Source organism: Pseudorasbora parva, chromosome 12 (assembly GCF_024679245.1).
Source record: "Pseudorasbora parva isolate DD20220531a chromosome 12, ASM2467924v1, whole genome shotgun sequence".
NCBI lineage: Eukaryota > Metazoa > Chordata > Actinopteri > Cypriniformes > Gobionidae > Pseudorasbora > Pseudorasbora parva.
The window spans coordinates 23,409,144-23,432,924 of record NC_090183.1 but is presented as its reverse complement, the minus strand read 5'-3'; the positions used below and the strand labels follow the sequence as shown (position 1 = coordinate 23,432,924).

General features: G+C 37.0%; 1 protein-coding gene across 2 annotated transcripts in view; it reads left to right on the top strand.

The window, feature by feature from the left end:
- The window catches only part of usp43a (ubiquitin specific peptidase 43a), a 142,097-nt gene that overhangs the window by 37,237 nt on the left and 81,079 nt on the right, over positions 1-23,781 (top strand). For both annotated transcript variants that reach the window (XM_067459518.1, XM_067459517.1), the window contains exon 3: positions 17,823-17,926. In XM_067459518.1, coding sequence (XP_067315619.1) covers positions 17,823-17,926 — 104 coding nt within the window. The remainder of the gene's footprint in view (positions 1-17,822; positions 17,927-23,781) is intronic.

Below are 23,781 nucleotides of genomic sequence, written 5' to 3'. Positions count from 1 at the left end.
CTATTAGTCCAGACTACAAAGTCCATGTTGCTTTGCTAAAGCTAACTTGAATACTTTTTGACTCCAGTCAAATTACATTATACACCCTCGTTTGTAATAGTAGTAAGTAATAAGTAATAGAGCTTAGTCGAATGTGTTAGTTCACTATTAGCTAATAAATAACTACTATTTTTTTTTCATAACTCCGAGAGAACTACTATATAGGTCATAATTGGATAATGCATAATTTATAATTATTTCTAAAGTGACGATCATGGTAACCCAATGACTCAAGTATTAGCAAATCTTTCAGAAGGAATAACTAATTATTTGTATCAGTATTCTAAAAAGCCTGATAACTCCAAAACCTTATATAACTCCTTTTTTCACAGTAATCATCTCTAAAATGTCTTTTCTCTTGTTTCTCAAGACATTACTATTGGAAAGTAAATTGGAAATGAAGCAGTCAGTCAAGATAAAATGATTTAGTAAATGGACTTCCACTCCAAAAAATATTTTGGTATACAGTCAAACCAAAAATTATTCAGACACCAAATATATATTTTTTACTACTGAGTATAGGACACCATAGTTTAGTTATATAAGTGAGGATAGCAAAATAAAGTAAGCTGTTACATATTCAATAGTGGACTTTTTTTTTTTTAATTTAAGGGAGCAGTGCTATAGGCCTCCTTTTTGACTTCTGATGCCATGTGGCTATGTAGTTTCCATATTTCCATACCCACGATAGCCAATTAGAGCAAGTTTCACCAACCGGATGTTACGTGCTTCTATAGCTGAATCTTGGCAGCCACAAACATGCCACGAAAGTGAAGTATTGAAGTATTTTCTGCTTTACTTTTTTTCTTCTTCTTCTCAAGTGTCAATTGATCTTGCGAATTTCCATAAGATCTTGTCTCACTGTGAAAATATTATAATCAACAGGTGTGTGGTCTTGGGGTCCGGGCGACTCTTCTACACTGTAAAAATGTTTTGTTGGTTTTTGTTGGTTTAACTTAAAAAAGTAAGTAACCTGGTTACCTTAAAATTTTGAGTTTATTGAAATAAAACATTTGAGTTGATACAATGAAGAAAATGTGTTTAATAAACAGAAACTCAAAATACTATTGTATCTGAACCACATAAAAAAATGATAAATCATGAAAATAGCACTATTTGGCATGTTTCACTGCATCAACAGAAATAAAACACACACAATTACCCAATATGCTTACGAAATCTTTAAATAATATTTGAATAAAGGTTGTCGAATCTCAAAAAATGTTCATTGTATTGACTCAATTTTAATTTCAATGAACTCAAAATTTTAAGGCAACCAGGTAACTTTTTTCTAAATAGTTTTTTTTTACAGTGTAGTGTGTGCATTCAGAAGATTATAATGCTAAAGATCAGTTGTAACTGCCCTTATGTCTGCTTATGTCCCTTTTAAATTCAGTTACAATTTGAAAATCATCAAGTGTGTCCCAGGCCTAAAGCTGTTTTGAAACGCTGCATTGTGAAAAGTGTTTTACAAATAAATTTGACTTGAAAAAACAGCCTGTAAACTCATGTTGGCCACTCAGGTAAAGTATGATTTCTTGTGCCGTGGCCCTGAAGTTTCATTTGTGGCGGTAATTCTCCCTCGCTGCTGAAAAGTGATGTTAGAAACACTGATACAGGGAACCTTCTAACCTTCAAACTTGGTATCCCATTAAAATAGGAACAGAGTAAAAGATCCATTTGTAGTGTTAGGCAGAGTGAGTAGAGGAAGAAAGATCATCTACCCTGCTCTTTGACTCAAGACATGCAAGCCAGGTAATATAATAAAAGTCCTAGAATGTTTTTCAGCAGCTGCGCTTGGGGATGAAAAGAGGTGTATGACCTCTCAAAATGAATAACAAATCACTAAAACCCCCAGCAGATCAGGGCTTCTGGAACGCCTTTAGAGTGAGTACAGAGAGTGAGACAAGTCAGAGAGCGAGAGACAGAGCGAGAGAGAGGGGGGGATTTTGAATGTCTAATTGAAAAGCTGAAATGGAAAAATGGAGAGATGGATAAAGTGACATATGGATAAACAAATACAGAGATAGAGGGCTGTTAGAGTGAAATGCCTGTCAGGGTTTTTCCTATCCTGTGAGTCCCAGTGTTTGCTGTGATACCGTAAGCCCTGGCTGAATAGCCTGAATTAGCAGCTGCTATGTGTGTCTGAAAGAATAGCTGTGAGTCAGCCCCTTTCCTGCAAGACTAGCATTTCGTCCCCCTTTACATGCCTCTCTGTCTGTTACTCCATTCTCGCTGACCTCCCACCTTTCTTTTCACATGACTGTTGGTGCCGCCCAACTGATGGAAGAATAAAAGGGTAGATGGGTTTCTTGTAAAGAAAGTGCCCCGTGCTTCACTACAGAGTTGAGCCGAAATCTCTATAGTCCTTAAATGCCTCTGATCACAGAGAAAAAAGCTCTGAAGGACACCAATTAACTGCCCTATACTAGATTGCTAAGAAAGTGGACTAACAACAGAGGCCGGGATTCTGTCTGACTGAGCATGAGCAGATATGGCTCAAAGGAATATTTCTCGAAGAGATTGAGTTCAAACAGCTCAAATGACAACATTTTAAAAATAAATTAATATGTCGTTTAGTTAGTGTTGTTTCAAATGTCTTTAATTTCCATTCATATATAATAAATGATATTATAAATGAATTAATGGTACCTATGCAATATAATAATACAATAAATAGTCTGGAACTACATCTAAAATTAAATATCGGCAATAATATTAATAAGTGTGTGTGTGTGTGTGTGTGTGTGTGTGTGTGTGTGTGTGTGTGTGTGTGTGTGTGTGTGTGTGTGTGTGTGTGTGTGTGTGTGTGTGTGTCTATATATATAATATTCTTCTGACACATTTAGCTTAAAATTTGTGCTATATTGTTCATGCTATATTTATTTAAAATACCTTATTTTGTAATTCACACACCCTTGTCTAGTATTTAAGTGTACATGCTGGGGCCATTTTATACCAGTACTGGTGGCTTATTTGCAATCTATTGTGATTTCTGAAAGAATCTGATGAAAGATGGAGCTGTACATGTATCTCTGACAGCTGTGGGACAAGGTTCCATGCCAAACGTTTCAACTGATTTCTTGTCAACTTCAACAATCTTTGTTCTTATTGTGGCAGAAAAAGAGGGACATTTTAAAAGCTGTTTTAAATATTTCAAAGCCATGTGCTATACACAAATTCTGAACTGTTGACCAGTAAGGAATAACTTTGATCAATTCTTGTAAAGGGCTGTGCATATGTTAAAAGACTCATTCAGACACTTCTTGGAGTACTGCTTCTGTGAGAGGAGATAAATACTTGGCATGTTTCTGATTCATTTGTTGCAAGGATGTTTCAGCTGTTATCATACTGCAGGGAGTAGAGGAAGAGAGAAATAAAGCAGGAAGAGATCTGTGAACCTCAGTGGATTTCCTTACAAACATCCAGCTCCACATGCAGGAGGGTACTCACACTGTCCTCCATGGGCTGACAGAAGGATATAGTGGATAAAAGGGATTTGTAGATTCATGTCCTTTTGATTACATCCCTTCCTTTATTTCATCTTAGTCCTTTCCTTAACTTCTTTATAACCTCCCCTTCCTCATAGATCCCTCTTCACTTCTTCACCATTTTTTTCTACACTTCCTCACAGCTTCTCCCTCACTTTCTTCCAGCTCTTACCTCTCTTTAAAGCTCTCCTCTCCCTTCCTCAAAGACATTCTCCTACAACTATCACAGACTTCACCTCTTCCGCAGGTCTCTGCCTTCATTTGTTCATGACTCTTCCCTCATTTCCTCATATCTCTTCTCCCCTTTCCTCAAAACACATCCTTTTGCTTGTGCACAACTCTTCCTCACTTATTCTCCAACCATTAGTGGGAAGTTCGGATACTGACTCGGATCTTTGAGTCTCGTTCAGCAAAACGAACAATTTTTTTCCGAGTCATTTCGAATTATTTTGTTCATTTAAGCAAAATATAATTAAAATGACATGTTAAATAGCCCAACACATCTAGTACTTCTGAAAATGTTGATTACATTTTTAAAACTAAATAAAAATAAACTATAGGGTGCTGCAACCAAAGCCAAATTATAAGAAACTGAAATGTTTAATAAATTGATTAGTTATTGGGTCAGGCTATTGCAGTCTAACTCTGTTAGTTCACTCCACCTCATGATCCAAAACATTCTTTCTTTTGCAATTTCATATTTATCACGTGTTCTCCGCCTCTATAGTGTCTTCGAACTCCTCGAGACGTTAGTTGAATGTCGACTCGTCTGTGTCTGACTCTATGATCTGTGGGCTGGGCCGCCCGGACCATGCGTGACACAGGTCCGGAAACAAAAATTATTAGTTCTTACGAGTCTTTCAGGTTTGAGTCTTTCGTTCTTCCTGTTAGTCCCATAGAGTCTATGCAGTCAGTAACGGAAACAGAAAAGATTAGTTCTTTTGAGTCTCGGGTTTGAGTTGTTCGTTCTTTTGTCACGTGACTTGTCACCGTATTGAACACTAGTTCACAACCTTTTTAGTAACAAGCACGTAGTCATTTTTTTATTTTATTTTTTATATAATTCTCAGTTAATATCAGACATATACAAACATGGGAAATATATTGACTATTAGAGTCTAACATCACAAATTCAATTAGACAATTACTAATTTTGAATCAACTATATATATATATATATATATATATATATATATATATATATATATATATATATATATATATATATATATATATATATATATATATATATATATATATATATATATATAGCATGGGACTGACAGGAAGAACGAAAGACTCAAACTCGAGACTCAAAAGAACTAATCTTTTCTGCTTTGTTTACTGACTGCATAGACTCTATGGGACTAACAGGAAGAATGAAAGACTCAAACCCGAGACTCAAACGAACTAATCTTTTCTGTTTCCGTTACTGACAGCATAGACTATATGGGACTACCAGAAAGAACGAAAGACTCTGAGATTCAGAGCTGATTCTGAGCCCATATGTTGCGTAATGCGCATGCGCGGTCAACACAAAATGAACGAATCACTCTCTGAGACAACTCAGTAGTCCCGAGTCATATTAAAGATTCGTTCAAAATGAACGAATCGTTCATGAACGACACATCACTATCAACCATCTATTAGCACTTCCTATAGGCGTTTCCTCAATTCATCATGGCTCTTCCTTCTTCTCTTTACAATTCTGCTCTCACTTCCTCATAACTCTTCCCTTACTCCATCACAACCCTTCTATCTCTTCCCACTGTTCCCATTTGCCTTGCACCACTTCCTCACAACTCTGCCCCCTCAAAGTAAGGGTACTTCCACTCAGCCCTACTATCTTAATGCGCTAACCCTCTCTGGAAATCGATCCCAATTCTCCCACTACCCTTCCTTTACTGCTTCATAACACTTCATACAGTTCCTCATACCTTCCTTTACTTCCTTTGAGCTCTTGCCACAGTTCTGTAATCATCCACCACCTCCTCTTAACTCATGCCTAATTTCTTCATAGCTCCTTCCTTAAACTATTATCTCTCACCTTCAAAATTCTTCTGTTTCTTCCCCACACCTTTTCTCCCACAATTATCCTTCACTTTCTCTCAGGTCTGCCTTCACTTCCTCACAACTTCTTCCTCTCTTCTTTCTCTCTCTGGCTTCACATGTTCACAACTCATCATTCATTCCCTTACAGATTTTCTTCCACTTCCTCACACTCTTACCCAACTTTTTCATAGCTTCTTCGTCACTTATTCTTAACCCGGTTTTCTCTTCCTCATAGTCCTTCTGTAACTTTTTTTGTATAGCTCTTCCCTCTCTTCTTTATAAATCTTCCCCTACTTCTTCAAAGCTTTTCCTTTGTGCTTCTGCACAAATCGTCCTCAATTTGTAACAACCCCTCACAACTCTGCCCTCACTTTCTATTAGCACTTCTCATCTCTTACCATGGACTACTAGGGCTGCATGATATACAGAGCATCCGGAAAGTATTCACACCGCTTCACTTTTTCTACATTTTGTTAAGTTACAGCCTTATTCCAAAATAGATTAAATTAATGATTTGTTTTCCTCAATTCTACAAACAATACCCCATAATGACAACATGAAATAAGTTAGTTTGAAATCTTTGCAAATTTATTTAAAAAAAACAAACATTTTTTTAAATCACATGTACATAAGTATTCACAGCCTTTGCCATTACACTTAAAATTAAGCTCAGGTGCATCCTGTTTCCTGTATTTGTCTGTACTTGTCTGTAGACACAGATCTAGGGAAGAGTACAGAAATTGTTTTGCAGCATTGAAGGTCCCAATGAGCACAGAGGCCTCCATCATCCATAATTGAAAGTATGGAACCACCAGGAGTTTCCCTTGAGCTGGCCACCCGGCCAAACTGAGCAATCGGGGAGAAGGGCCTTAGTCAGGGAGGTAACCAAGAGGTGGTCACTCTGAAAAAGCTCCAGCATTTCTCTGAGGAGAAAGGAGAACGTTCCAGAAGAACAACCATCTTTGCAGCATTCCAGCAATCAGGCCTGTTTGGTAGAGTGGCCAGACAGAAGCCACTCCTCAGTAAAAGGCCACCTGAAGTTTGCCAAAAAGCACCTGAAGGGCTCTCAACAAAATCATCTGGTCTGATGAAACGAAGATTGAACTCTTTGGCCTGAATGATGTTTCCTCATGTCTGGAGGAAACCTGCCCATCACCTGGCCAATACCATCCCAACAGTGAAGCATGGTGGTGGCAGCATCATGATGTGTGGATGTTTTTCAGCGGCAGGAACTGGGAGACTAGTCAGAATCTAGGGAAAGATAAATGCAGCAATGTACAGAGACATCATTGATGGAAATCTGCTTCAGAGCACTCTGGACCTCAGATCAGGGCGAAGGTTCCTCTTCCAACAGGACAACGACCCTAAGCATACAGCCAAGATAACAAAGGAGTGGCTACAGGACAACTCTGTAAATGTCCTTCAGCGGCCCAGCCAGAGCCCAGATTTTAACTTGATTGAACATCTCTGAAGAGATCTGAAAAGGGCTGTGCACCGATGCTCCCCATTCAACCTGATGGAGCTTGAAATGTCTTGCAAAAAAGAATGGGAGAAACTGCCTAAAAATAGATATGCCAAGATTGTAGATTCATACTCAAAAAGACTTGAGGCTGTAATTGGTGCCAAAGGTGCTTCAACAAATTATTGAGCAAAGGCTCTGAATACTTATGTAAGTATTTTAAGTATTTAAAATAGATTTGCAAAGATTTCAAATAAACTTCTTTCAAATGGTCATTATGGGGTATTGTTTGTAGAATTAAGAAAAATATGAATTTAATCTATTTTGAAATAAGGCTGTAACATAACAAAATGTAGGAAAAGTGAAGCGCTGTGAATACTTTCCAGATACACTGTAAATACAGGATTTGACATGAGAAATGGACATATTGCGCAAGGCATTTTCTATGCATATTACAGTGGCTTGCGATAACTGAATGATTTTTTTATACTTCAAAAGATTACAAAAAGTCTTAGGTTGACTCAGACAGCAGAGATTGAACACATGACTGTTACATGCGTGTGACATGCTTAATGTTATTAGACACTATAACCGAACTGGTCCTGATTTTAGCTCTCATCCTCAGCTTATATTTCCAAATCCACACAAAATCATATCAAAAGGCCAGTCTTGCCGAGTATTTACATAAACACAGTAAGTTATGTCTTAAGTGGACTAAACAGTTGAAAAAGAAAGCATGCGTTTAACAGATCTGTGCAGTGACTCTTAAAGTGAAGAAGTGAAGAAATGTCTCTTAAAGTGACAGCAGTCTAATAAACCTGTATCCGTGTGCTTAAAAATAATAACAAATAACAATAGATAAAGAGAAAATCAGTCACTTGCTCAAAATACATTTTTAAGCTTTAATAAGAATCAGTGTATATTTAATTCAAAGATGTGTTTGATTTTTACATTTGCATTATTTATTTTCTTTTGTTCATTTTCTATTGTTTAACCCAATATCTTACCTGAAACCCCAAACCCTGCTGATTATAAACTGATGTTAAAATGACACTTGCATTTTGTGTAATACACAACTGTTCACTTTCAGAAGATGTAGTAGGGATGTGAAACATTTATGCTGCGTGGAAATATCATTTTCAGGTTTTAAATATATTTAAATATAACTTATTTTACACACTTAAAGCATTATCACATTATTATCTCTTCTTCAATTTCCTCACAATTCTTTCATCACTACCTTTGGCCTCTTTCCCCACTTAATAGCTCATAGCTCTTCACTCACGCTTCTTTAAAGGGATAGTTCACCCCCCCCAAAAAAAAAATAATAATAATAATGTTTCAGCATTTACTCACACTTATTGTTGCAAAACAGTTTGAATTTCTTTTTTCTACCTAACACAAATGAAGATATTTTAAAGAATGTCAGTAACCAAACAGTTACTATGGCAGTCAGTGGGTGTTTGGTTCCCCATGTTTTTCAAAATATCGTCTTTTGTGTTCAGCAAAAGAAATACATTTACATACGTTTGGAACAACTTGAGGGTGAGTAAATGATGACAGAATTTTCATTTAGTGGCGAATTATCCCTTTAACAGCAACATTTACAAACTGCAAACCTGAATCCTTGAGTTTATAACATTAACGACCCCCTGTGGTGAAAATAGTTTTAAATGTTGTTTATATAAGGTGTTTTTAATATGCTTTCGACAAGCCATGTGCAAATTCAAATGGAAAGTCAACATTGAGTGTTTTCTCCTTAAAACTGCAGTTTACCAAAGTAACAGTTTTAAATCGCATTTATTCTCCACGTCAAAAATACCTGTAACCAATCACTTCAATGTGCGGGCGAGCATAGCATATCATGCTAAGCTATGCTGCGAAGCAAGAGAAGCCAGGCTATCCTGGTATATTTTTCTGTTGATGAGAAAAATCAGCTAAGCTACATTTAGCAATTTAGCGGGTGAATTATGAATACAATGCATATTACAATGTTATGATGAATATGCCTTTATCCACTGACGTTCTAAGTTGTTTGAAGTGTTTCTAAGGATGCTGACTTTTAGAAGGCAGCTGCCTGATGCTGAGATGGCGAACGGGAACATGGTTTGTGTAACATTAGTGACACGTTATTAGCTGTTTGAGAACATAGTCAAGCAAAAGGCTAATCAAATGAGTTATAGTTATATGTCTGACGTAAAGAACTATACATTAAGTGCATTACCATTCTGATGCATCGACTTGTTGTTGAGCTTCCACTCGTTCTTCTGAATCACTGTCATTGTGAAGTGTTTACTACAGCAAAGTTGGTATTCTGAGCTTGTGTGATTGTGTGGGGCTAATTTGCATATTTGTGGTTTTCTTATACTAAATTGGTGAGTTATATTAAAGCTATTTTAAAAATTAGGACTCTTAAAAAAATGTTTAAATATGTAATTTTGGTGATTAAAGATGTGTTTCAGGTATAAAATTGACTACAGGGTGACAACAGCTTTTTTTATATAAGAGACATGTTCCTAACTGAACTGTATTTAAAAAAAAAAGATTGACAGAAGACAGTGATGTTCAATAGACACATTTGTGTGCATCTTTAGTGGCTCTGCAGTGAATAATTCGGAGGACAGGCATTGTTAACAGCAGCAGTTCCTCTGCAAGGGCGAGTCCTTGGGCTGGAGTTTGTCTGCTGAATGAAACATTCTGATATCTAATACCCATAAGCATCTGTGTGGTCTAGCAGTTTCTATTGTTTTGCTGATGCTGGTGATGGGTATCTGTTTGACCTCATATCTCTTAAAAGGCAATAACTAATTCAAACCCCATTCCAAGTTCTGTTATGAGACAAATATATATGGGTAGACATAAGCTGCACTTTTTATATTAGTGTTATGAAAACATGGTCTTGTATTTTTTTCTAGCATAGGGTCATCTGAGGTTTCTTTAACAACAAATTGTCACTCACTCTATTTGTGCAACTTTGTCTGTCCTTTTGAAATGTGTTGAATTTGGGTTAAGTTAGGTAATAAAATATGTTTAATCATTTTGAGTTCTGCAGTTACTGCTCCCAGAGATGGAAACTAGATAATGTGATGGTAATGTGTAGCAATGTTCTCCAGACATCATCAGGTGACTGTTATATGTCTGACTGTGCACTGCACTCCTCTGTGGTGTGTTTTCCTGGTGAATACTGGTAGTTTTTTCTTTTTCTTTTTTTCTTCTACAAACAAGACAATGCTACTTTAGACCGTCACTATCAAGCAACATTATCAAGTTATATCTAGCATATTTCTCCATTTGGTAAAAAAATATATGTATATATATATATTGAGCGAAAGAGAGATTTAAGATTTACAATCCCTTTATAAAAAACAATCGTTCTTCCAATATTTACATCACTTTACACAAAAAAGGAATAAATTACATATTTACATAAACTCTTTCAAAACAATTTCTTCACCAATAACTGAACACAGAGCATTATCACAACACCACTGAATTTCAAAAGCATTTATCATATTCATTAGTTCGCCTGATAATAATAATAATAATAATAATAATAATAATAATAATAATAATAATAATAATAATAATACAAAAAAAGTATCAACATTTTTATGGTTTTAATTGTGGTTTATTAAGTGCTCGCCAAACAGGCTTAGTTTCCCTCCATACTCTGTTTTAATATTTAATTCACGCTGATGACTAACTTTTACAATGCATTAATATTTTTCTTTCTACTGTACACAAATCTATACGTTCATTACAAAAATCAATATGCTCATTAACTCCCAAGTTCAACAGGGGGCTAGTAAAAGAGGACCCATCTATAGCAGCTGAAATTTCAATATCTGGGAAAAGATCTTAACTCTCTGTCAGCCATTAAAGTCACAGCACTAAACTCTTCTAATGTCTTCTCTTCAACAATTAAAATCATAGTTAGTTTATCAAGAAACTTTGTAGCAAAATGTATTGATTGAACTCCTAAAAGAGTAGCAACCTTTTCAGGTCTCTGTAAATCATATCCTGAATCATTTATGTGTTTTTTTTGTTTGTTTAGTTTTTTTTTTACTTAAAAAGTCTGTTTGGCCAGGAAAAGCTTTTCCAGAAACATCAAATTGAGCTCCAAACACAAGTGGTTCTTCCAACAACCAATACAGAGGTTGCTGATTCCATCCAACGAGGTTTTAAAAGACAAAATAAAACCCAAACGAGTCTACAAACAAAACCCAATCTTGTATGTTCCATTCAAAACAATGTTAAATCCATTCCCATATTACCCACTCTTAAAATGCTTAATGCTCCACACACGTGAAACATGGCCCATTAATAATCTCTGGATATATTGGAGACTGTAAGTGGCTCCTCTGCTGTATACGAACTTTAAACACCTTCCTGTCACGGTCACCCAGCGAGTCACCACCTCATCACTACATTTCCCATCATCCTCCCTGGCCCTCACCTGCATGCAATTCACAATCACACACACATGCACCTCATCTGCACCTTCATCAACCTGCTCTAACATTGGGTGTGCATCAGTCAGCTCCCTAGTTCAGTAGTCAGGGTGCTGGCCAGGGAATTATCCCCTTGACTTATTTTCTGATCAGTGGCCTGACTGAACTAGGGAGCTGACTGAGACACACCCATTGTCTGGTCTTGTTCACTAGTAAGGACTCACCGAACCTGATTGTACCTACCTGTTGACTGCAAAGAGTCCATTTCTCCATTGAATCTCCTGTTCCTCCGTTGCTGTGTTCCAGTTCGTTTTTACTAGGCCCTTCACGCGTGAACTTCCCTCCGTCTCGTTCACTCGGATGTGCGTCATTTCTTACGTTGCATGAGTGCCCACTACTGGCGGAACCTTTGCAATGGACTGAACTGGAACGCCCTAACCCCTTGATCCCTTGGAATCCACTATGGAGTTGATTTATTATTAATTTTTTTCCTTTACGAAATTGTTTAATGCAGCATTCTATATGTATATGGATATGTTAAATGTTTTTAAAAATATCATAGAGTTGTTTGTGGTGGGGTAAATTAAACACGATATGTGATGACGTCACAATCGCGTTGCATTGTGGTATATGAAGCTGCCTGAAGTGTACATATGAAGTAGACTCGCTCCTTCGGTCAAAATCGAGGGAGCAAGGGTCTGTCTATATAAACTTCCCTTATCCACTTCACAAATTGGAACGCACTTCAAAATGGTGGCGGGGATTCCCCCAAGGGGAAGCGCTTAGGGAAGTTCGCAAGTGCGTGTCTTAAAGTGGAGTGGAACGCAGCACCTGTCTCCTTTGGGTCACTGGTCCTCTGTGTCTGATCTCCTTCTCCAAACTGGTATTTCATTCCTTTACAGAGGTGTGTGGAAAGATCACCACTACATTCTCCTACTAATAAAGCTTACTTTGCCCTTAATTGACTTTAGCATAGGAAATGGTTAAAATCATTAAAAAAAAAAAAAATCTAACTTGCATTCTGAAAAATGCTGGGTTGTTTCATCCCATGTTTTGGGAATAACGTCATTAGCATAGGCGGAAGGATATAAAGAGCTGACCAGGGAAAAGGACTTTTTAAACGAAATTTTAACTTTTGAAGTAAAGGTTCTAAGGGAATACAGCATACCAGACATAGGACACCCCTGCCTAACTCCCCTCTGAACTTTGAACAGAGCACCCAAACCACCATTAATCTCAATAACGATCTCAGTGCTACAGTTCATAGCCCTCAATCATTGATATAAAAAGACTGATATCAAAAGCTTCTTCCCGTATTCCATAAAAACAAATATTCAACGCTATCATACTTTCTCTAGACTAAGAGAAATCAGACCAGAGTTGATTCCCAAAAGTTTAGAATCATCTAAAACATCCCTAATTAAAGCGATATTTTGATTACGTTAGAAGCACACACACACACACACACAAATGTGGGTGAGTCCTCCCCCAGAGTAGATGCCATTTTCCTGTATTCTGGTGCCTTTAAATTAAACAATTACTTTCATGGGCTAAACCGGTTACCACATACCTGGCAAGTTTTCCCAAAAATGAACACCGCAATAAAAGTCTAGTAAGGTGCTTTGAACAAAAGAGCCTTCTTCTGCCAAGCAGTTCAGATAGTGTTAGCATTATAACGACATGGTTTTAGTGTCACTGTAATTCACTGTTACAACAAAGACTGCATGATGCCATTTAAAGCAACAGGCAAACAAATGATGAACATTTACTTAAAGGAACAATATGTAAGATTTTTGGGATTTAAATATCCAAAACCAATAGAACAATGTTATATATTTTGTTAACATGTGGGCTTGCATTATCCCAAATGTCTCCAAGAATGTTTAAATCCAGAAGAAATAAGCAATTTTAACCAGGACACTGTGTCCGTGCGTTGGCTTTCAATGACATCTTTCCCGCGTTACCCTCGATTATTTTGTGTTTGATTAGAAAGGTGAGCAACTGTTTGGATACAATAATCAAAACTAATCATTATATAGCTCAGCACAATTAGTCATATTGTTTAAATCTCATTTTCTTGACATCTGTGTGCATACTTCTCCATATATCACACAAATTGTGAGTATCAATCAGTTATGAATGGTTTATGTGAAACACTGTATGATTTTTATCCAGATTATCATTAGCAGTACAATTAAAATCTAAAGTAAAATGTTAAAGTAAAAAAAAAAAATCTATTTTTTAATTCACTGTGTTTCTCCTGTAGAAACTGTATTTTTTTTTTTTTTTTATAAACTCAAATAACATGATTATTTTATTACCATCTCTGGTACCATTTGAATTTAACGTTTTGGTTTTAAAATGTGTCATTTGGTTTAGAGCCCAATAAAAAAAGGATTATAAAAACTTTTAGAACACAGCCACAAATGCACTCACCACGCTCCGTTCACTCCCAGCATGCATTCTGACAGAGAGAGAGAGAGAGAGAGAGAGAGAGAGAGAGAGAGAGATAGAGAGAGAGAGAGAGAGAGAGAGAGAGAGAGAGAGAGAGAGAGAGAGAGAGAGAGAGAGAGAGAGAGAGAGAGAGATTCTGCCTAGTCTTGTCACTGAGGCATCTATTCTTTGTTCTAAAGTCCAGCTAAGTGGCTTTTGACCCAGTTTTGAGAAGGTGCTTCTTCGAGTGTGCACTGAAAGCTTGACAATTCATCTGATATGAATAAGGAAAGAGACCACAGCCAGATCACTCTCTGTCTCTCCTTCTAACTTACTGTATAACAGTTCATCTCACAAAGAATGTTTCCAGTTTCAATCAGTGCCTCAGTTGGTGTGAATATGCTATTGTTAGCACCAATGTAATGTCTGACAGCACTCTTTCTGCATTTTAGTTCCCCAAAGGTACTAGTTTATTGTGTTAAATTCATCTTCATCACTTCTAATATGGAAAGATTTTATGTAAGGACATGTTTAATTCCGCAGTTAGGATTTGCATTGAAGAATAAGATGACTTTTATCATACTGACTGTTTCCCATAATTCTTTGACTGCTCCCCATAATTCCCTGAATGTCTTAAGCCCCGTTCAGGGAACTAGTTGGTTAGATAAATTTGTGTTTCACAGATGTAATTGACATGATTTTAATCCCATCCAAATTGAACATGTCTGTGTTTATCCTTGCGTAACCTAAAAAAGTAAAGAATATGAAGCAAAATAACTTGCTGGATATTTCAATGACCCTCATAGAATTCTAATCCCATCAGGAAAAGAATGTCTGTCAATTTAGTTTATTCATTTCTACAAAGCTTCTTCTCATTTTCTGACCGCCTTTGAATGCATAAAGCTACATTTCTCGTAGCACTTGCAGGGACATCTTTATTATGGTGTTAGATCTTTTGTTTCTTTGTAAAATAGTTGGTGGTTCAAATATTTCTTGCATCTCATCCAATGTAGAAAATGAAAATGAAATAAGTTTGATCATGAACTGCTCAGAATGGCAGTAGTAGCATCTACATCTAATTAATTAATTCCCTCCCTTTATTATAAGCAGAACATTATGTATATTTTATATATATTTCATATATGGCCTTCCATAATGCCCACGTCCTGAAACTTCAAATTTAGTTAAAAACTAACCAATCTAATCTTAAACAGTACATGAAATATACATGATAAAAATCATACACCGGTGGGCCCACAGCAATATTAATATCCTATACTAAACCCAAACTAATCTAAATTTGGTGACTGATTTTCAAGATTAATTTTCAAGATTTTCAACTTATCAATTTGCAACAAGAATTGGTATGTTCAGACCTTTATTTTGAAAAAGCATGAAAGATTGGTGGAAAGCTCAGTTTGTGTTCATGCCAAGAGTTCAAAAGATAACATTCATGAATTTTACTTTATATTATTATGGTAGTACTTCTTCCAAATATCTTCCTTTGTGTTCAGCCGAAGAAAGACATTCATAAAGGTTTGGAACAACTTGGCTGTGAGTAAATAATGACAGTATTTTCATTCTTGGGTGAACTATCCCTTTTAATTTGGATAGTGATTTTTAATTTATCTGGCAATCACCAGACCAAGCTCAATCTTTTAAAGGGCACCTATTATGCAAAATTCACTTTTATAAGGTGTTTGAACACTAATGTGTGTTGGCAGTGTGTGTGCACAACCACCCTACAATGGTAAAAATTCACCCACTCCTTTTTTTAAATCCCCATAAATCATAAGCAGTGTCTCAGAACAAGCCGTTTCCTGCAGTGTGACGTTGCACTGCATAGGCCCCGCCCACACCTGTTGATGGACACTGATATACTAGCACAGACCCCCTCCCTCAGAGAGCTGTAGCTGAGCTGTTCACAGTCTGCCAGAGCATTAAAGGTGCACTATGCAACTTTCCATCCACTGGAGGGCGCTTATTCTAAACAAAGGCGTAGTTTGATGACGCCAAGTGTGAGCGCAGTATCTTGGGACATGTGGTCTTCACCTCACAGCCGGTGGAAAATAGGACTCAGGCAGAAATCATGTTCATGGATGCGGTTATTAATGTTACTGTAGTGTAAAGCAGAGCAGGACCGAATGTTGTGGAGCTGAGCATGGCTGCTGGAGTGATTGTTATACAAACACACGGCTCGCGAGTACCGGGACTTTTATTATGACGGTACAGGACACAGTCACACAGGACACAATGGGAGCGCGCACTTCCACTTTTTCCGGTCATGATTATAAGGTAAAGCAGCTCTGTTAGTCATATTGGATACATTTAAGTTTGTTTAAAATTATGTTATGACGTTACTCTGTGGGTTCGCTCGGCGCTGCTGTGACGTTCACACTGCTAAGAGAAAAGCGCTTCTGCAGAATACAACCGAGGGTAACGCAGATATGACATGATTGACAAGCAACTTGCTCAAACGCTGAATGCTCAAACGCTTTTTCTGACTTCAACTTGTGAGCATTTGACAGTTTAATCGCAATAACACATGCAAGAGAACTAGTCTAGTTTAATAGACTACTCACAGAAGTGCTGACATCCAGCTCTGTGCGCATGCGACAGGAGCATGTGTATGTGTTTAAGTTGATAAGGCTTTAGAATGCATGCAGATGATAATATTTCATGATGATGAAGAACTGTAATGTCACATGAACATGTCTGTGATAGAGATGATCATTATAACAAACAGATATCATGTTTCAGTTTTCATGCATGTTCACTGCTGTGAATGAGATGAGATGTGTAGGCTCCGCCCTCTTGGGTGGGGAGCAGCAGCTCATTTGCATTAAAGGAGCCACACACAGAATAGCTCATTTTTCTTCAGCCCCAAAATTGCCATTTTCAAAATTGTATTTTAAATGATCTGTTAGGAATTTTGATCTGAAACTTCTCAGGCACACTATGGGGACACCTGAGACTTGTATTACATCTTGTAAAAATGGCATAATAAAGGTGCCCTTTAAGATTGAACATTGGTCTGGGGAGTCTGCTCTGTATTTTCTACTGCGCAAGAGGCGTGATCAACGGACATAGGACAAATGACTCAGTACACAACTGGATAGTCCTTCAACCAATCAGACCAACGTTCCATATCTTCTGTCATTGTGTTAAACCCGCCAATAGTGCCTGTATGTCATACTGCCAGGTGGATAAGTCAGTTTGTGATTGGTCCCTGCAAATTTGTAAAGGAAGCAGGATAGAAAAATAACTTTTAATTAATAAATTAAGGGCTTGATAACTGTAACTCAAAATAATTTAGAAAACTATCTGAACCGTGCTTTAGGCCAACCGCAGCATTTGTATGTTGGATAATCGGGTCTGGCTCATATTTGGCTTTACAATTCATGCTCAATTCTTGAAAGGTGTGCAAAAGGGGTTCAGGTCTGGGCTTTGTGCTGGCCAGTTAAGTTCTCAATAAATCCACACTCAGTAAATCATTTCTTTATGGACCCTCACAGGGACATTGTCCTGTTGGTACAGAAAGGACCAAACTGGATCCCAAACTGTTGCAACACAGTCACACACTTTTCTAGAATGTAATTTTAAGTTTGCAGTATAAAGGGATAAATAAATGAACGGTAAAAGTGAAATCTACACATAAGATGAAAGTCAAAAGAAATCTAGGCCCAAAACACCGAACAGACATAAAACCCTAAACATTCTGAATTATATTTCAAATAAATTTTTATCAATGTTGATGTGTTTTTTATCACTAGCTCTGTAGTATAGCAATACAATTTGTTTCTGAATGGAAAACAAGTAATACAGGGTATATCTGAATCAGTTAGATGTTAATTCATGGATTATTTCTCTAATATCTGAATATCTTGCACCTCTCAGGGTCCTTTGGAATTGGAGGAGAGTCCATGCCCCGGGCCAGCAAATTCACAGCAGCCTGGAACTCGACACAGTTTCGTTCAGGAGCACTTCCAAGCTCAGTACAGGTCAGACACCCCTTAGTCTTTAATTTAAGCTCAAATCCTCCCTTCTTTCGCCTGCCTGAGCTTTGAATTCTATTGGGACACTTGAATTGCCTGTGTATGTTATGTATAGAGTATGTTATTGTACAGTATGTTATGTTATCATATAGTAGCATGTAACAATCTGCATGCAATTATACATAAAGCAAGACCGTTGTATACTGATAAGTAGATACAAGGGTTGCACAATTTGGTCAAAAATCATACTGTGAATATTTTTACACAAATATTGTTGCTAACTCTAAAATAAAATCTCATATTGCTACTGTTTAGAAAAAGGTTAAAAGAACAAAAAGTCTACTGAATGCACTGTGAAAACCAGGGAGCATCGACGCTCAATATGTTCCCTTAATGGACGTTCTGATGCACGAAGCATAAATCATTTGAGACCGCTCACTACACATTAGTTGCATACTAATTAGTCATATTTTTAGCCTATAATTCTTGCAGATTCCTTAAATATTCTTGTTCACGGTTTATTCAGACATCCATCAATGAAGAAAATGACTGGTTATCATCTGTACCACAGTTTTGGCTGAGAGCTTGTCTCCCCTCAAAAAAAAATGGGCTCATCCGGCACACGTTGAGTGAGCTCTCTAGAAAACAGCAGGGTTCATGGTATTCACTGTCTCTCTCGGGCTGCAGGGCTGTTGAAACATCTGCGCCGGAACTTTCTGCAGAGTGAAAATTATAAAGTAAACCACAATGAAATCACACACTATGCTATAGAGAATATTACGAAAGCGTTATCTTCACCTATTTTTGGTGTGACAAAGACCTTCTCGCCAACGGCATTTCTGCTTCTGTGGATGTGAGCAATATGCAAATGCTGAATATTAAGTTTTCAAGTGAGCAAAAGTTATTTGAGTAGGTTTAATTCGTTTTTTTCTTCAACGCTAAACATTCTAAAGCATCAAAGCTCTTTATAAATATCCCAGTTTTCCCAGCTTCATGCCCACTCACATTTATACTCCCAAAACTCCTCAGCAAGAAATGCAGGTAGATACAGACTCAGCAATTTTCTTCAATCGAGTTAAACGCTTCCGCTTCTCGGTGAGTTCTTGATTTCATGGATTCATTTTGTAATTCCATTAGCTATTATGGTTAATCTGACTTTGAAAACAGATTGGCTACATTTCAAATTGCACCCTGCTTGTTTGATCATATCTTCGCCACACAAACACTGCGGTGATATCTGCTTTCAGCATTTGTTTAAGTCAATCTGTCTGTCAGTCTGACATTGCCTTTGGTGGTTTATCTCTGATAAGCTATGAAATGTATAGGGAGACAAAACACAACACCGGAAACATACATGATGTGGTCATTAAAATCTGGATTCTGTGTTTATCCGGAGCTGTGAGCATTTTTTGTGCTCCATAGGTGTTTAATGAAGTAGATTCAAAGCACTGAAGTATCCTCAAGCACTTTGATTATGAACATGGCTTTAAAGTACAGAAGTTTCGGACTACTGTAGTTGCAGTTTTCTGTGTCTAAGTGCCGCACTAATAAGAACATTTGCTTGCCATGTTAGAGCTGTGGTAGTGATAGGCAGTTTATTGAATATTCGCAATATATTTGTGATGATTTTGCAGCTGATTTACAGTTAAGCAGTATCATATTGCTATGATTTTAATGTTTTGCTAAGTTTCATAAAGACTGCATCATTACATCATCATTAGTTGCACGATTCCTCCTTGTCTAATGATTATGAGTTTTAAAACAAAAGTTTTATCAGTGCATAAACCTCATTATAGCAAAATTTATGTTAGAGCATGAGCTTGAAAAAGTTCAAACTGTACATTTTCAGTGAATCGATTCATTGAAATCCAGCAAATTCGTTCATGTCATTACTCAAATTGCCCTTGTGGGGCAATTTAAAATGCAGACCGGCCAACATGTATGCATTTTGTGTAGTGGGGAAACATTTGACCTCAAACTAAGCTGGTACGATTTGTCACTCTAAATCAGGGGACGAAGACTTCAACCAAACAAATCTCTGGGTTCATTCCCCAAATAGCAAGCAGGGATGATTGACAAAAGCTTAAGGCCTATCCTTAAAAAGAGACTGCAAGACTGCAAATCGACAGCAACAAAAAAATCACTTTGACCCTGTCCCATTCCACCAAAATGATGGTACTCAAAAAAAGGCAGAAGCTATCTGCACTAAGTACACTATTTGGTATTACACAGTGCAATAGATGCTATTTACAACATGTAAATAGCAACTAGATTCTGGTTATTCTCAGTGAAAATAGCATGTTTTCTTAGCGATAATGTAATGTAAGCATGTAAGACATTCTGCTGCTGCGCATGGAACATACATGAATTAACCTCTCAACAAAGCAGGAGACTTGAGAATGTTACATTCTGTAACATTAGTCAGTTTTGATTTGTACACTATTTAATGTCTGATGAATGCATTATTCTACATTTGCATAAACAATGCTTTTATTTATTGTTTCTGCTGCTTCTTTTCATGTGTTTTGACTTGAATAATCTGTACTTTTTCAGAATATGTGCCCCCTATCGTATAACAGGGAAAACATGGATTGCCAGAAAATTCTGTCAAATAGTGAGGAACAGTATGTGTGTGTGTGTGTGTGTGTGTGTGTGTGTGTGTGTGTGTGTGTGTGTGTGTGTGTGTGTGTGTGTGTGTGTGTGTGTGTGTGTGTGTGTGTGTGTGTGTGTGTGTGTGTGTGTGGGGCACGGTTTATATAAAGTTTATGGCACTTTTGAAAATAGACCAGTACTTGAAGATCCAAGTATGTATATTTTCCAACATGATAACAATCCTAAACATACCACAAATGCAATATGAATTTTGAAGTCTTTAAGTGGCCTCCTCGGTTCCCATCTTAAAGCCATTGAAAAACGTTGGTAAATAAAATGCCTGAGTTGTGATGAGTCATGCAGGTCATCAAATGAAGCACAGCTTTGGGAAAAACTTAAGGGGGATTGGAAAGGAAATTAAGCATGACACATGCACAAAGTTTAGTGAGTTAATACCATCTGAATGGCTGCTGTAATCAAAAACGAGAGATCCAGCAAAATATTAATAACATTATTTACATTGTAGTCAATATATGCTTTATTTCCTATGAGCTTTGTTTTTCTATTAATTATTTGCATGATATAAACCCATATTCCATGATAATGCTGGAGATTACTTTTCTTGCCAAGCATTTTGTCATTTTAATACCTAAACCAAGTTTAGTGTTTTCTTCTTTCCAATATATTATACTCCTCATATTTTGATTGTTTAATTGAGCCTGTGGGGTCTTTAAAGGCAAATATTAGGCAAATATCCCCTCCGGCCATCCCCTTTGGCCAGTGCTGTATATCAGGTTCAGCTTCAGCATGCAGTAGATAAGGGAAAGACAGGCACACATGCTTATCTACCGTCTCACTGGCAATAGGATTGCAGTGTTGATAACTAATCTAGGTTTGGTTGCCATATTAAAAATAGATTTTAGCTGCATATCAGCTAGATGACTTCTGAAAACACCCTGAAACCAGCCATACACAATTGATGTATATGATATTTGATATATAGGACTGCACAAAAATATTGCAAAGAGATCCCTCCTGATGTTGCTAAAGTATTGACTAGGAGTTTGGAAGACCTTGTGTTGATTTATTTAGAAGCTGAGTTGTTTTTAAATATAATCTCAGAATATACTTCTTTGTTTCCTTAGGCCTGTCTGAGTTTGCTCTCTTTGGATTGTTTTGACTGCTTTCTTTCTTTCTTTCTTTCTTTCTTTCTTTCTTTCTTTCTTTCTTTCTTTCTTTCTTTCTTTCTTTCTTTCTTTCTTTCTTTCTTTCTTTCTTTCTTTCTTTCTTTCTTTCTTTCTTTCTTTCTTTCTTTCTTTCTTTCTTTCTTTCTTTCTTTCTTTCTTTCTTTCTTTCTTTCTTTCTTTCTTTCTTGCTTTCTTTCTTGCTTTCTTTCTTTCTTGCTTTCTTTCTTTCTTGCTTTCTTCATTAAATGCATTTTTGTCTCCTAAGTGATAAAAGTGAATATACTGAATAAGACTCTTTTTTTTAGAATAAACTGCACGTCCTGGACTGAGGTCGCATAGCCTCTTTTGTTTGGGGAAAAACCAGTTCCACTTGCTCTGCTGTTGACAGACTGGCACCGGGTTGCTGGTTGCCAAGGCCTTTTACTTTAGAATGAGTAAAGGCAATTTCATAAAACAGATTTTTTTTAATTTTTATATCACAATAATCCATTCATAAATTGGATTCATCTGGTCCTCAGACTCATTGACTATGTTTACATGAAACTAGATAATCCATTAGTAATTATATTGATGGCTCAATCGGACTAAAAGGCCTTAATGGAAACACCTTAATCGATTGAGCTCGATACAAATTACATTTCGATTGTATTGGTATTGGTAGTGTAGACCATTTCTAATCCAATCAATAGGACATGTAAACACTTAATCGGATTGAAAACCGAAACTGGAAATTACTGCGCATGTGCATTGACGTAAAATGGAGTAATGACATGTGACGTGTGTTTTTGTTTTTGTTGTTGTTGTTGTTGATATAATGACATAGTGTCATAATGACTGTCATGTTATTCTAAAATTCTCCTTCCACTCATCGTCTGTGAAGTGGAGTAGACAACGTCCCATTAGTCCTCACATCATATTCTTTGTCTCCTAATTAGAACCAGATATAGATAAATATTAAGTCTGCTTTTTAAAACAAAGAAAAGGAGCTGTGGCAGGAGAATAGTATGTGCAAACAGCCGGAAACTCTGTATATATTCATCCAGTGTGTTCATGTCAAAAGCCTGTGAAATATAAACACGCACATCAAACCGATCACTTTATTTAGAGTTCATGTAAACACTACGTTTGGATTCATTTAATCAGAATGATTTAATTCCGACTGAAACAAAAGATGTCCATGTAAAAGTAACTACTGACTTATTGATCCAGATGCAGTGCTAATTTAGTTGGCAGCTTACTGGAGGGGAAGATAATCTAGTGTTCCACAGAAGAAAGGAAGTCATGTAAGGTTTGAAACAAAATAGGGGTGAGTAAATAACGCAAGGCTGTCAAACTCAAAGTTTCTGGAGGGCTTGTGTCCTTGTGCGTTATTTTGTCATTTATTGAGCAGTAGGGTAGATGGAGCCATTTTCCTCCAGTCTTTGTGCTAAGCTAGGCTAGCGGTGGGTGCGTCAGAAAGAGCTATGGCACGCAAAAATATAAAAATGGGATGTATGGACTTATCTAACTCTGAAGATATGGTGAATAAACTGAAGTCCCAAAAAGTCTGCGTGTTCCTTCCTTTAAATTTTGTTCCTCACCCAAAGGTATTGTATGGCTTCAGAAAAGTTGGAATATAATGCCTATGCTGTATTGAATACATTCACAGTGTTTTTTACGGTATAACTTTTATTTGTGTTTTTTTGAGTTTGACAGCCACGTTCATTTTGAAGTTGAAGTATATAAAATGTCAAAATTCTTACAAAATAAATTTGTTTGTGTGATCCATGTAAAAAATTATTGGGTCAAAGAGAGTTCAGTACCATCAGCAGTCATTAGCTAGCCTAGAAATCTAGACGCACCCTAGCAGCAGCAAATCTAATCTGCCGCGAGTGTCGTCTAGCAACTCTCAATACACTTCTGAACTGTGAAAACCAAACTCTGGTCAGGCCAATCACATCGTGTATAGAGTTGGTGGGCGGGGCTTAACATAATGATAGCTGAGTTGCGTTTGCGTGCTTCTAGTAAACACAGAAACTGGCGAACAGCAGCCTTTCGAATCAGCTCTGACCACGACTCTGGAAGACTTGGAGTTAAGTTTTT